Source organism: Hypanus sabinus, chromosome 23 (genome assembly GCF_030144855.1).
Source record: "Hypanus sabinus isolate sHypSab1 chromosome 23, sHypSab1.hap1, whole genome shotgun sequence".
NCBI classification, from domain to species: domain Eukaryota; kingdom Metazoa; phylum Chordata; class Chondrichthyes; order Myliobatiformes; family Dasyatidae; genus Hypanus; species Hypanus sabinus.
This window is the reverse complement of record NC_082728.1, coordinates 23,323,257-23,337,238: the sequence shown is the minus strand read 5'-3', so window position 1 is coordinate 23,337,238 and position 13,982 is coordinate 23,323,257. Positions and strand designations below refer to the sequence as shown.

At 41.2% G+C, this 13,982-nt stretch overlaps 1 protein-coding gene across 2 annotated transcripts in view; it reads left to right on the top strand.

The window, feature by feature from the left end:
• Positions 1 to 13,982, top strand: part of bahcc1b (BAH domain and coiled-coil containing 1b) — a 286,926-nt gene that overhangs the window by 151,484 nt on the left and 121,460 nt on the right. For both annotated transcript variants that reach the window (XM_059948538.1, XM_059948537.1), the window contains exons 8-9: positions 7,197 to 7,358; positions 11,450 to 11,685. In XM_059948538.1, the coding sequence (XP_059804521.1) occupies positions 7,197 to 7,358; positions 11,450 to 11,685 (398 nt within the window). The remainder of the gene's footprint in view (positions 1 to 7,196; positions 7,359 to 11,449; positions 11,686 to 13,982) is intronic.

Genomic DNA, 13,982 nt, shown 5'->3' with positions numbered 1-13,982 from the left:
GGTCTTTCTCAAAAGCAGCAAAAAAAAAAGAGTAACTAGAATCCAGGAACGCATGCAACATGAGCCTCAAAGTCCCCCAAAACAAGATCACAGCCTTGCCTATTAATCCTTACAACGTGGATCTCAAGACTCTTGAACTTTTCTCCGACAGCAGCTAGCAAGGAGAAGGAGAGCATTGAAATGCAGGCAGACGGTGCCAGTCGCCCGCCCATCCTCTGGTCTTGTCCTTGTCGACTTCAGCCTTACTTGACGCCTCAATTGGAGAGAAGCAGTGGAGTCAATCATGGGCTCGTGCCCTGACTCCAGGCCTCACAAGCTACTTCAGAGACAGCAAAGTCCAAAAACACACCATCAAAATGTAAATCACAGGTTCCAATTGCACACAGCCTAGTAGCAGAATGAGATTGGAAGAAGAAAAGTAAAAGAAGTAAAATCTAGTAAAATCAAAACTGTGTATTTGTGTTTTTAATCCTTGGTGTTGAAACCTTCTCAAACAAATGATCAGGCACATACATTTCATACTAAAATGTAATGACTCAATATTGTCATACACAGACACAAATGACAGAAAAAAAGAAAAGGAGAAAGGCTTGTCAAAATGAGTTACTGTCCTAACCCATCACCATTTAACTCATCAAAATAATATCTCATTCCCATAGGAAAAACATAAAAGGGTGTTTTATTTGGTTGAGCTGTTCTATGAATTCTAGCTTGCCAAAATGGTTCCTTTCATATCCCACTCCATCTGCCGCCAAAGTAATCCAGTCATTAGAATCGGCGGAGTATCTGATTACTAGTTCTGCAGGATAATCCTTTTTGCTGGAGTACACAATAGATAAGTAAGGCATTTGTGTTCATTACTGAGTTTGGAAATGCAGCATCTGGAAAGTCTAAAATGAATCCGACACAAAAGTTACTTGTGTTTCTCGTCTGAATCGTATCCTAAAGAGATCATTAGAACATGTCTTGGATTTTGCCACAGTGAGAATCATACAGTGTCATTTGACAGAAATAGGTCCTTAGACACATCCAGTTGGCACTCCCATTTTTCTTTGAACGAAGCACTGAATGTTGACTTCTTCTCCCCTGCTCAATCTCCACGTATTCCTCTTCTCAAATGACTATATGAAGGGTGGAGACAGCCTTTTCCACTGAGGTTGGGTGAGACTAGGACTTGAGGTCATGGGCTAAGGGTGAAGGGTGAAATGTTTAAGGGGAGCCTGAGGGGGAGCTTCTTCACTTGGAGGAAGGTGCGATCATGGAAAGAGCTGCCTGCAGGTTTGATGTCAACGTTTAAGTGAAATTTCGATAAGTACATGCTTGGGAGGTGTAAGGAGAACAATGGTCTGGGTGTGGGATGATGGGACAACGGAAGTTAATAGTTCAGCACAGACTAAATGGGATGAAGGGTCTGTTTCTGTGACTCCATGATTCTATATAGTTTCCTTTTATAGGACTTTATATACTCTGATTTGATAATGGTGACAGTGAATTTAAAGAAAACATTCACCCTTCATCTAAATATGTTCCCCAATGTTTTCATCCTTTCTTAAACCACTTATTCCCTTACTTATTCCCCTAGCTTCATCAATTAATAACCATCCAGAATTCAACACCATTAAAAATCAAATCCAAACACTAAATGTGGTTTAATATACAAATAACTGCAAGCCCACAGTTAATCAACAGTTGTGAGGATAAGCCAGAGAAGTAGAGCTAAGGCCAAGATTCATTGGGACATGATTTTACTAAATGGTGGTTCAAGGAACAATATGTTCTAATCCTGCAACTATCATGTTTTCATTTTTATGTCTTACTGTGAATTATTGATACTTTGTGGGTAGCCACTCCGTTTGAAGCTGCTTCTGATAAGATATGGCGCACTGACTGTCATGAGGAGATCTTCAAGAGACAGTGTCTCAAAAAGGCGACATTCCTTACTACAGACTCTCACCATCGAGGACATGCCCTCTTCCTGTTACTACCATTGGGGAAGAAGTACAGGGGCCTGAAGACTCACACTCAATTATTTAAGAACAGCTTCTTCCCCTCTGTCGTAAGATTCGGAACTATCCATGAACACTACCTCATTATTCCCCCACACTTTTTTTTTGCATTAATCATTTTAGTAATTTTTCCAGTGTAGCGATTAGTGTAACACTATTATGTCGGCTGTAAGATGGGGGTTCCCTTCCCACCATTGTCTCTAAGGAGTTGGCATGTTCTTCCTGTGACCACATGGGTCTCCTATGGGTGGTGTGCTGATTTCTTCCCACATTCCAAAGACGTATGGTTAGGGGTAGTGAGCTGCCATATTTAACATTGAGCTTGGCAGCCCGTGCGCTCCACAGCATGCCACATTGGCACCAGAAGTGTGCCAGTACTCAAAGGCTTCCCAGCACAATGTTGCTGATTTGATTTGATGGAAATGTATGCCAGGAGTCAGAATCAGATTTATTATCATTGACGTGGGTTGACCATTCATAAGTATGATGGTGGAGCTGTTCCTAAGACATTGAGTGAGTGTCTGCAGGCTCCTGTACCTCTTCATTGATGGCAGTAATGAGAAGGGATCATGTCCTGGGTGGTGGGAGTCCTTAATGATGGATGCCACCTTTTTGATGCATTGCCTTGTGAAAATGGTTTGAAAATGTTTCAATGTACATGTGAAAAATAAAGCTAATGTTTAAGATCTTTAATCTTTAATTTTATATTATTTCATGGTACTTCTGCCACAAAACAACAAAATTCACAATCTGTCAGTCAGTGATAATAAATCTCATACTGGTGCTGATTCTGTTTTTTTACTCACTGAAAATCACTGCCTTTCAAAATCACTGCATTTTAAATTTTCTTGATGTCCTTGAGCTTTCCCACGATAAAGTGTGGGTGGTGTGATTACCTGGTGCGGGTAACAGGTTGAAATATCAATAATAATTGCGTTATGAGTGAAGTGACAAGCCTTTGGCTTGTCTCCTGTAAGATCTTCAGTTTAAGCTAACAAGTCATGTGATGGTCCAAAACCAAAACTGGACAGTGCTGTGGAGCGCACGGGCTGCCAAGCTCAAGAAGGCAAGGAGACGCTAATGGGAGGTGAAATCTCTTCCAAATTGCTGTAGATTAACTCTGCATACCATCCCCCTACTGGCTGAGGTGGTCTTGACCAAATAGCTAAGGGGGTGGTTTGTGTTTTTTTTACACTGTATTCAGCAGTATCCTTGCATGTACTGTACCTTGACCTTTGTCCTTTGACCTTTGTCCTTTGGACTTGGGTAGGCAAGGTATGCCCCTCTATTTTAGACATTAAAAGTATATTCCTACAGATCTTTGCTACGATGTGGAAGTACATAATCATGCTCTTCTGGATGTCTTTGGTGCATTGTCTTTAATTGAATTGCAATCCCAAGTAAGAAAACAGATGTGTACAGTATCTCTTTAAATTATCCATCGAAGTTAAAATCATTCCAGAACATCAGCAACATTTGTACATCTTTATACAAACCAGTAAAGTAAGTCGGCCAGCTGTGTTATTATAACTAAACCCAGCAATTTTCAGAAGATTTCAATGGGGAAGTGTGACCACATCCTTCTAATTATTATTCTTGGTAGTAAGCTACTAAATTCAGTTTCCTTCTACAGGTTAGGTACCAACCTGTTTCCCGAGTGATTATATTAGAAAGATTTGGCTAAAATTAGTATGCTGAAGTGTGGTTTCATTTGTTTTAAACCAGAGTGAGTAATAGCTACTAGTAGTCTTAATGGATAGGATTTTTAGTTATTTCAATTTTCCTTTGCTGTATTTTATAAGACAGTCAAATTAATCTCTCAGAAACCATGATGCAAAGAACGTGGGGCAGAATTATGTATAACTTGGTCTGTAAATAGAATAAATCCTAAAAGAGCTGCATGATTCACTCTGTTTTGTTTTTCCTATTTTAATATGTTCCTTTAAATAATTTTATTCCTTGGTTTCAATTGCACTTCATTAAAAACATTTTCCTCAGATTTTATGTGAATATCTAACTTTTTTTTTAAATTTGTTTTTAAAATTTGTTGTATTTTCCCTTCTTTACTTGTGGAAGAGTCCATTCCTGGCAAGAGGTTTACTCCTCATCTATTCAAAAGTTTGGAGGGGAGAAGAAGGCCAAGTGAAGTAATGATGGAAGATTTTTTTTCCAGGCTGGGTTTTACAACTATCTGACCACATCCCTAACACTTTCACTGATACTGCTTTAGCAAGCTGAGTCATATTCTTAAAAACATCACAGTAAAATTGTACTCACAGTCTCTCATGATACAGTAAGGCCTCCTAGTTACTCCCACATCTGGTATATTATGGTGCTTTCAGCATCAAGACCATCCATCATCAATACTTCCTTCCTGTAGAATGTCTAGATTGGGCAAGGAAACCACCCAAAGGTTCTGGCAGTTCCCATAATACTTACAAGAAAACTCATCAGGCAAAGAAATTAGTTTTGAAACTATTGGCGAAGTAACGTGACTGAAGTGATCTTGGATGGATCTTTGCTTTCCACGTATCCAGCTTTAGCTGCAGCAACATTAACAGGCATTTAGAAAACATTCCTAAAGTAGAAATTCCTTACCAAAGCCTAAACCAGTCTAGTCCATAGCTTCACTTAAAGAGGGAGGTTTAAAGTTCAGTCCAAAAGGGTCTCAAAGGAAAGTATCACTGGCATATGTCATGAAACTTGTTAACTTTATGGCAGCAGTACAATGAAATGCATGGTAAATAAATATAGAGAAAAAATTATTTACGTTAAAGATATATATGTAAGTTTTTGCAATTTACTTCAATCTTGTGTAGTAGCCCCTCCCCCACCCCATGCCAGGTGGTGATGCAGCCAATCGGAATGCTGTCCAAGGTACATTTGTAGATGTTTTTGAGTGTTTAGTTGACAAATTGAATCTCTTCAAGCTCCTAATGAAATATAGCTGCGTCAATATGTTGCGTCTAGGTGGGTCCTCAGAGATATTGACACCCAGGAACTTGGAAATTGCTCACGCTGTCCACTTCTGATCCCTCTATGAGAATTGGTTTGTGTTTCCTGGACCTACTCTTTCTGAAATCCACAGACAGCTCTTTGGTCTCGCTGATGTTGAGTACAAGGTTGTTGCTGTGACACCACTCAGATGGCTGGTGTATCCCGCTCCTGTAAGCCACCACCTGAAATCACCACCTGAAATTCTAGCAGAAGCTGGTTGTCAATTCACCATCAGAATCAGAAGCTGGTTGGGTATCATTGGCATATGTCACGAAATTTGTTGTTTTGCAGTAGAGGTACATTGCAGTACATAATAAAACTACAAATAAGAAATATGAAAAAATAATTAAATAAGTAGTGCAAAAAGAGGTTTAAAAAGTAGTGAGGGAGAGTATATGTGTTCATTAAGTATTCAGAAATCTGATGGCAGGGGAGAAGAAGCTGTTCCTGAATGGTTGAGTGTGTGTCTTCAGGCTCCTATACCTCCTTCCTCGACGGTAGCAATGAGAAGAGGACATTCCTAAATGATGGGGGGGGGGGGGGTCCTTAATAATGGATGCCACCTTTTGAAACTGTCCTTGATGCTGAGGAGGCTGATGAAGGGTCTCAGCCCGAAACATCAACTGTACTCCTTTCCATAGATGCTGCCTGGCCTACTGAGTTCCTCCAGCATTTTGCGTTTGCTTCATAGATACCAACCTCCCTAGCTTTGAGGAGATTTTCAGAAGGTGATACTTCAAAAAGGCGGCACCATCGTTAAGGTCTCCTATCTCTCTGGACGTGCCCTTTTCTGATTGCTGCCATCAGGGAAGAGAATCAGGAGCCTGAAGACACACTCTCAATGTTTTAGGAGCAGCTTCTTCCCCTCCACTATCAGATCTCTGAATGGACAACGAACCCACCTAACAATCAAGTCCAACTCCTAACCTTTATGCATGGCTTAGCTACCAAGCCTGGCCACCCTCTTTCTACTGACAGGAAAAGGGGCAAAGGCGAGTTAGTGATGCCTTAAAACCTGTCACTTCAGGCAGATAGGGCTCATCAGCTGTGGTCGGCAACTCATCTAAGAGAAGGAAAACTCTGATCTCAAACCTCCGGTGTCTTGCAGCTACACCCACTCATGGGGAAGGCTTCAGGAGTAAATTCTGAGGTAAAATTTGGAGCTGGATTCCCTAAGGTAGTTCCAAATTGGGTTCGGTGCTGACTGGCAACCACTGTGACGCCACGGGTGCCAAACTGTATCGGTCTCTGCCATTCCTTTAGATTCATCAGCTGCGTGGAGAGAGGAAACCTGCTACTTGGGCAACAGCTGTCCTGGCTTGGGTATCGTGTAGACAGCTGATATGCAACATGCATGGTCGCCCCCAACCAATGAAGGGCCTCAATTGTAATTTATAGTTTGTTTTGTATTGCATTGTACGCTGCTGATAAACGGAGACATACATCAGTGATACTAAATTTGATTCTGGTCTTGTTGCTTCTTGACTTTCTTCATACTTTTTTTTTGTTTTACATCCTTTCCCAACTTGTTCAAATTAGCAAGCTTAAATTGACATGAAGGAGGAGCATTCTGAGAACTTAGCATTCGCTGATGATAATGAAGCTTTGTGGGCAGCAACTTCATAACATTTTTGTAAGATGCAAAGTGAATAGGGTCATTGGGCTCACTTTCCTGTGGCAGAGTGTATAATATGTCATTCATACACATTTCAGTTCCATTGTACCATGTGTTTTTGCTGGAATATTGCAATATCCTTGTCTCATTTGCTTATAGCCAAGGTGAATGTCAATGGAAGTCAGCGATGTATTTCTATCAGTGATGAAATAGTAAATGAGGCAGCTGAAAGAGTAGAGTGCCCGTGGTGTGCAGAGGAAGCATGCTTTGATGGATCAAACATTCTTTCCTTTCCTTTGCTTCTTTTTGTGTCCCTGCTGTGAATAATTTTATCAGCTATGCGCTTAGAAGGAACAGTTACCACACCAGTGACTTGATGGCCAAAGAGAAAGTGATTGTACTTCTGCCAGGATACAAGGGTGAAGAATTGTTCTGCTTGCTTTGTACAGTCATACTGTAAACAAACTCAGAACTGTAAAAAGAGGGATTTCAGTGCAAATAATGATCAAAACTGTGCCTTCCATGTAACCGTGCATCTCAATCTACAATTACAAATATTTTGCTTTTGTCTGACACAGGAATCGGTCACCCAGCCCTCCATTCAAATCTACCACCTGGTTTTCCAGCATCGATGCCAAGTGCCATGCAGACAGTATTTCCACTTTCCCAAGATCCTTCAGCCCAGCTTGTTATCCTTCCCACTGAGCCACCAGCAGCACACCCAACTCCTCATCATCTCGGTAATACAGTGTATTCATGATGTGTATAGATCATGGTCGTACACCTGCCTGAATAGTGTATTTTATGTGAATTACTCTGCTTTAGATATGGCGATTAAATGAGACAGATAAAATTGATTAAATTTAAGCAATACCACTGTTTATTACTGAAAACTTATATTGCAACCTTTATTCAGTTTACAAAGGGTCGCTTATCACTTTATTTTGCTATAGAAAAAAATACAGCTGTGAAATTCTTTGGGATATTTTTGTTTTTCTTTCTCTCGTTCTATTTCTTGCAATCATTCTCCTCCTCTCTTACATACACCCACACTCAAATATTTGTGAAAAAAAATTGGTTCATAATATGAATTAGATGCCATTATAAATTCCCTATTATTTCCATATATTTTTTATATTAATAAAATCAGTTTTAAACAACGGCCTATTTAATGAAGTCTGGATTAGTTAGTAGGTCAGTCCTGTAGGTAAAGTGAACCCTAGTGTGTTAATAACTTTGATAAAATTTAATATTTCTATGCTAGTTTTATTTTGTCTTGGGGTAAGTTGGATTTCTTGTGGTCCTTTGTGTTGAGGTGTTTCGGTAAGTACAGTGAGCAACAGAACTGGAAGAGTGACATTACTTACATTAGTTGACATGTCATGAGGAGGTGAAATGTATTCCCTTTCAGATCCCAGATTTTCTGAATAATTATCCTCTGACTGTTTTTAATTCCATTTCATTTTGGAATGGCATGCATCTAAAACATACTTAGAAGTCTCTCGTAAATCAAGTCCATACGTTTTGCATTTATTATTATCAAAAGTGCATCTCTTTTAACAGTGTAAACAAATTAAGCAGAATTATGTGACTTTTCACAAAGTCTGAATTCGTATTAAACATTTGAAATAGATTTGCAGTTCAGTTTATGCTGTGTGTTCCCTAAACACTGCTTCCTGGAAATTAAGTGAGAGAAGGCAGTCCAACTGAGGGTCCTGTGCTGGAATCCAAGCTCAAATAAAGAAGATGACTTCACTGGGAGAATATAGCCCAATGCTTCCTGTACAGTTCCCACAGGAACCCTTCTCAAAATCACCTGCACTTAGGCAGTTAAACTATGAAATCTCAATCAGACAGCCTGGGTGAAAGCCTAAGTAAATACAGAAGTGAGAATCCCAAGGATTTAGTCACCATCCTTGCTTGCCACCCACTTTGAATGATCCTCTCCCTCTTGACAGTCTCCAACACGGGGCAGTTCCCCTGACATGAACACCCTTGGGCAACTCCTGTGCAATGCAGGATTTTTCTTATCATAAATGGCAAGTTCTACCCTCAGATTTGCTCTGACCATCTGGAAAGATGAGAATGAATGTTTGTGAACATTGCTGACATTCAGGACAATCAAAGTACTCCACTCCCAAGAATTTAATAAAATTAAAACAAAAACATTGAAAAGTTCCCAAAGTAATTAAATCTATTAAAATTAATGAAATTTTAAAAAATTGCAACTTATCTTAAATAGTTGAGAAGTTCTGCACAAATCAAATGCATAGGTTCAGCATGGGCAGATTATCCGGTCTGTGTGCTGGGGAACATGGAGGATATACACTCTGCTGCTGGATTTGAGAGCAGGTAGGGAATCCTGGCAGTCAGCTGTGTGAAGGTTTGATTTCTGTGTATGGCAGTAACAGAACAGCAAGCACTTTTGCAGGAAGTTTAGACCCAGGTGTTAAGTACGTGCGGGAAAAGGCACTGTGGTAAAACGATACTCCGTCTCTCAACTTTTACCCTATTGTACAAGCATACTCTTCAAAGCATTTTATAAAACAGTGGGAAGCTTAATGATTCTGCACACTCAGTGAAGAGCCATGCCCAAAAAGCATATGCACTGGAGAGTTATTCCAACAGTTCTGTAGCCCTGTCCCCGACCTGTACTTCCTTTGATAAATGGCTCATGGTGGGAGCGTGGGACTGCTGAATTTATTGGAATATATGCCATCTAAAAATGTATCCAAGCAGATGATTTATATTGTTGTGGTAATGGCTGATATAAAGCTTATCAATAACTATCTCTAAAGCATTATAATGTACCAGTGGACATCCTGTGGCATTACTCTTGAAAGTCAGATGAGATGACACTTTATAATGATGAGTTTTATTATCTTGCATGCACAATGCGTTTTTCTGCCGAGTTGGGCAGGGCACCTGTAAGGCCTAATAGTTACTAAGTATTCAGCAGCTTGGGTCAGTCAGCATCCCATTGTTAGTCAGACAGGTTTATACACCGTGTGTTTAGCAAGGCAATAATTCACGTTCAGATTGATTTGTATCGTAGTTTGCAGATGATGTTCATGCAACACCTTTTGACTATTTTGATGCTTTGAAACGCGCTCTAATCCAAGTACTCTGTCCTTGCTGTGGTGTGGTATTCCAATTATATTTAAAACTTGGATTCAAGGTGAATCATAATACACAGATGGAAATTCGCACAGTGGTGGCCGCAAAAGCACTAAATGAAATTACTTTTGCTGCGCAAAATGGCCCTGAACCACAAACTTAACAGTGATTTCCCATTATTGCCAAAGTATTACTTGAACCAGTTCTTTTTGAGATTTGTAATGCTATGTCCATGAAGGATTTTTTTTTCCTTCACTGGAGATTGAAGTGAGGGAGCAAGGCCCATGGTGCAGTGCACAACCGTGGTTAATTATTAAGATTTATTTGTCGGTTCCGAGTCTAGGTTTGGACAACTGGAAGGCTGTAGATTAAGGGAGAGACCCGGGGAAGCAGGAAAAATTCCATTCATTTCTGCTGCCAAGCTTTGTGTTTCATCCATTGTAATTCCATGCAGAATAATAGAACAAGGTGGATGACAGTATAATTTCAGTGTAGACAAACCAGAGAGGAAATGTTCAGGAGATCATTGACCAAAATATCCCACTGGGCATGAGAGAGCTCATGGGTCGATAGGAACAGAGGATGCGCTGTCAACCGTAGGATAGGTAGAATGATCTAGAAAAAGGCTATGTATTTACGTACGCGGGTCTGGTTGGATGGTGAGAGACAGTCAGTAGTACTCAGTGACTGATATTCAGAATATTGGAAGGATTGCAACAAAGAGAGTGCAAGGAGAGGGGGAGAGGTGGAATCGGATAATAAACCCCTAAACACAAGAGATCAGAGCTTCAAATGGATTTGGACTACAAAATCCAGCACTTGACGTTGCTCCCAGCCCCAGTTCACTGGGCAAGTGACACTGGATAGGGATAACTCATCTCCAATGCTTTGCTCAGCATGTCCCAATCTTGAGTCTTTTACACGGCCGTGTAGTAGTTAGCATAATGGCAGCAACCCAGGTTCAATTCCACTGCCATCTGTAAGGGGTTCTTCCTGTGAAGACGTAGGTTTCTTTCCACATTGCAAAGATGTATAGGTCATTAGGTTGATTGGTTAATGGGTGTAATTGGATGACATGGCCTTGTTGGGCCAGAAGAGCCTGTTAAGTTATATCCCTAATATCTAACCAATTCAGCATTGAAATTTTCATGATGGGCTCGCCACTCCAAGGGGTGTTGAATCCCTTATTTCAGTCTCCCAGTAAAGGAAACATTGTTCGCTGACACATCATTTCAATCTCTAAAGAACCGATAATTCAGTAATAACGGTTGACGTAAACGACCAGAATCGCTCACAAGTGCCCCATCCTGCTTTACTTACCTTCAGAAGGCTGAGTTGAGATTGGATCTGTCCTTGGCTCTGAGCTGAGCTTCTGTTTTGTAAAATTTTGAATCCGCTCGTACAATTTTAATTGAGATTCTACCCCTGTTTCTGCTGATAATTCTGTTTTACATTCATGGGACCAGAGCTTAACCCGCCCAATCGTCTATCAACGTTCATGTTAATTTATGGTATTTGGATCTCCTAACTTCCTTCACTGAGCTACAACAAACTGTATTTAGTCAATTTTACATTAAGTGATGCAGTTAGATAATCTTATTATTGGTGGTAAAATGTGAATGCTGCATTATGTTGGAACAATGGGGTGTCTTTGCTTAGTGAAGTTCATGCTGGGGTATTATCTAACCTCTTCTTTCTTTGCCGGTTCTTCCAGCTGAGGTGATCGATCCTGCTCACTCCCTCTGGCCACCCATCTATCCAGCCCGAGCCCCTGCCTCACACATGCAGCATCCAGGCCAGCTCTCTGTTTATCCGCGCTCACAGCTTCTCCGCCAACAGGAGCTCTACATGCTGCAGCAACAACATCAGCAGCACCAACAGCAGCAGCAGCAGCAACAACAGCAGCAGCGAGCACAAGCTCTTCAGCTCCAGCGGCACTCACAGCTCACGGTGAGGGAACCATGCATCGGCAAGGCTTTGCCTCCAGAACATCTCCCTCTGGGCGACTAACGTTTGGTTCTCCGTTTCCTTCATGTCCACGTTTTTCACAGATACAGAAAAAACAGAAGTGGCTGTCTTAATTCCCACTTCTCAACCAATCAAGTGAAGTTTATTGTTGTTTAACTACATACGTATATATAATGTACAAAGGGTGTTTGATAAGTTCATGGCCTAAGGTAGAAGGAGTCAATTTTAGAAAGCCTAGCACATTTATTTTTCAACGTAGTCCCCTCCTACATGTACACACTTAGTCCAGCGGTCGTGGAGCATACGGATCCCTTCTTTGTAGAAGTGGTCCACAGCATGGGGTGATTGATAAGTTTGTGGCCTTAGGTAGAAGGAGATGAGTTATTAACCAAACTTTCTGCATTTTCACTCAAAGAGTTGACTTGCATGTACATGTAACGAGAGTATCTTGGACCTCCAGGTGGTCCACAGCAGGGGTGATTGATAAGTTCATGGCCTAAGGTAGAAGGAGATGAGTTATACAGCTCTCGTTACATGCACATGCAGGTCAACTCTTTGAGTGATTATGCAGAAAGTTTGAAGTTAATAACTCATCTCCTTCTACCTTAGGCCACTAACGTATCAATCACCCCTGCTGTGGACCACTTCTGGAGGTCCAAGATGCCAACTTCTACAAAGAAAGGATCTGTTTGCTCCATGACCGCTGGACTAAGTGTGTAAATATAGGAGGGGACTATGTTGAAAAATAAATGTGCTAGGTTTTCTAAAATCGACTTCTTCTACCTTAGGCCGCGAACTTATCAATCACCCCTCGTATATAGTAACAAGATAACGTTTCTTCGAACCAGGATGTAAAGCACATAACACACGATAAGGATAAGGATAAAATCTACATTTGAATCACACATAAGTAACAAATTAAAGTGCGTTAATATTAAATATTGTAAGGTACAGACTAGATTAATCAGTGACATTTCGGATATGATGCAGCCAGGAGTCCAGAAGCCTAATGGCCTGGGAGAAGAAACGGTTTCTCATCCTGACCATTCTTGCTTTCATGTGTTGGAGTCTCGTGCCGGATGGTAGAAAGTCAAAGGGAATGCTGGTTGGATGGGGGGGGGATCCTTGATAATGCTAAGAGCCCTGCATATGCAGTGCTCCTGATAAATGTCCTTGATGGATGGTAGAGAGACCCCTATGATCCTCTCAGCCATTCTCACAGGCTTTTGTAGGGATTTCAGGTCCGATGCTCGACTGCTCCCATAGCAGATGGAGATGCAACTTGTCAGGATGCTCTTTATTCAAAGTCTTTTATTCTGCTGGCCTGTATCTTTATACGATAACCAAGCACTTGTTACTGAGAAATGGATTGTCCAATGTCTCAGTCAAATTGAGAACCACAGATTTTCAGTCACTGGCACAAAATAAATTACTGCAGATATTGGAAAATTGATGTTTAGAAAAGGAAATGCTCATCAAGTCGTGCAGCATCCATAGAGAGGGAAATATAGTTAAAGGTGCAGTTTGGTAACTTCCCATGACCTTTTAAATCTGTGCTAGATGTTCATACTTGCCATCTTGTCCTCTTTCATCCTATCAACATCTAACTGCTTGTATCTTGAAATCATCCAGTATGCATGAGTAATTTTTGACAGGATAATAGTGGATTGAACGCCAAAGCCACTAATGGAACTAATAAGACATGAGTTGGAAAGAATAGACCCAGGAGGTACTGCAGATGCTGGGGATCTAGAGCAATACACACAGTGTGGTGGAGGAGCTCAGCAGGTCAGACAGCTTCTATGGACGGGAGTAAACAGTTGATGTTTCGGGCCACGACCCTTCATCAGGACTGGAAAGGAAGGGGGAAGAAGCCAGAACAAGAAGGTGGTGGGGGGGTGGGAAGGGGGGGGAAGAAGTTCAAGGTGATAGGTGAAATTGGGAGAGGGGAGCAGAGAAATAAGGAGCAGGGGAGTCGATGGGTGGAAGAGATAAAGATCTGGAGAAGGGGGAATCTAATAGTGGAGAACAGAAGACCATGGAAGAAAGTGAAGGGGAAGGAGCACCAGAGAAAGGTGATGGGCAGGTAAGGAGAGAACGTGTGAGAGGGAAATAAGTGGGAGGTGGTGAGGTGGTGGTGGGGGGGGGGGTTGTAATTACAGTAAGTTCAAGAAATCAGTGTTCATGCCATCAGGTTGGAGGCCACCCAGACAGAATTTAAGATGTTGCTCCTTCAACCTGAGTGTGGCCTCATTGTGACAGTACAGGAGGCCATTGAC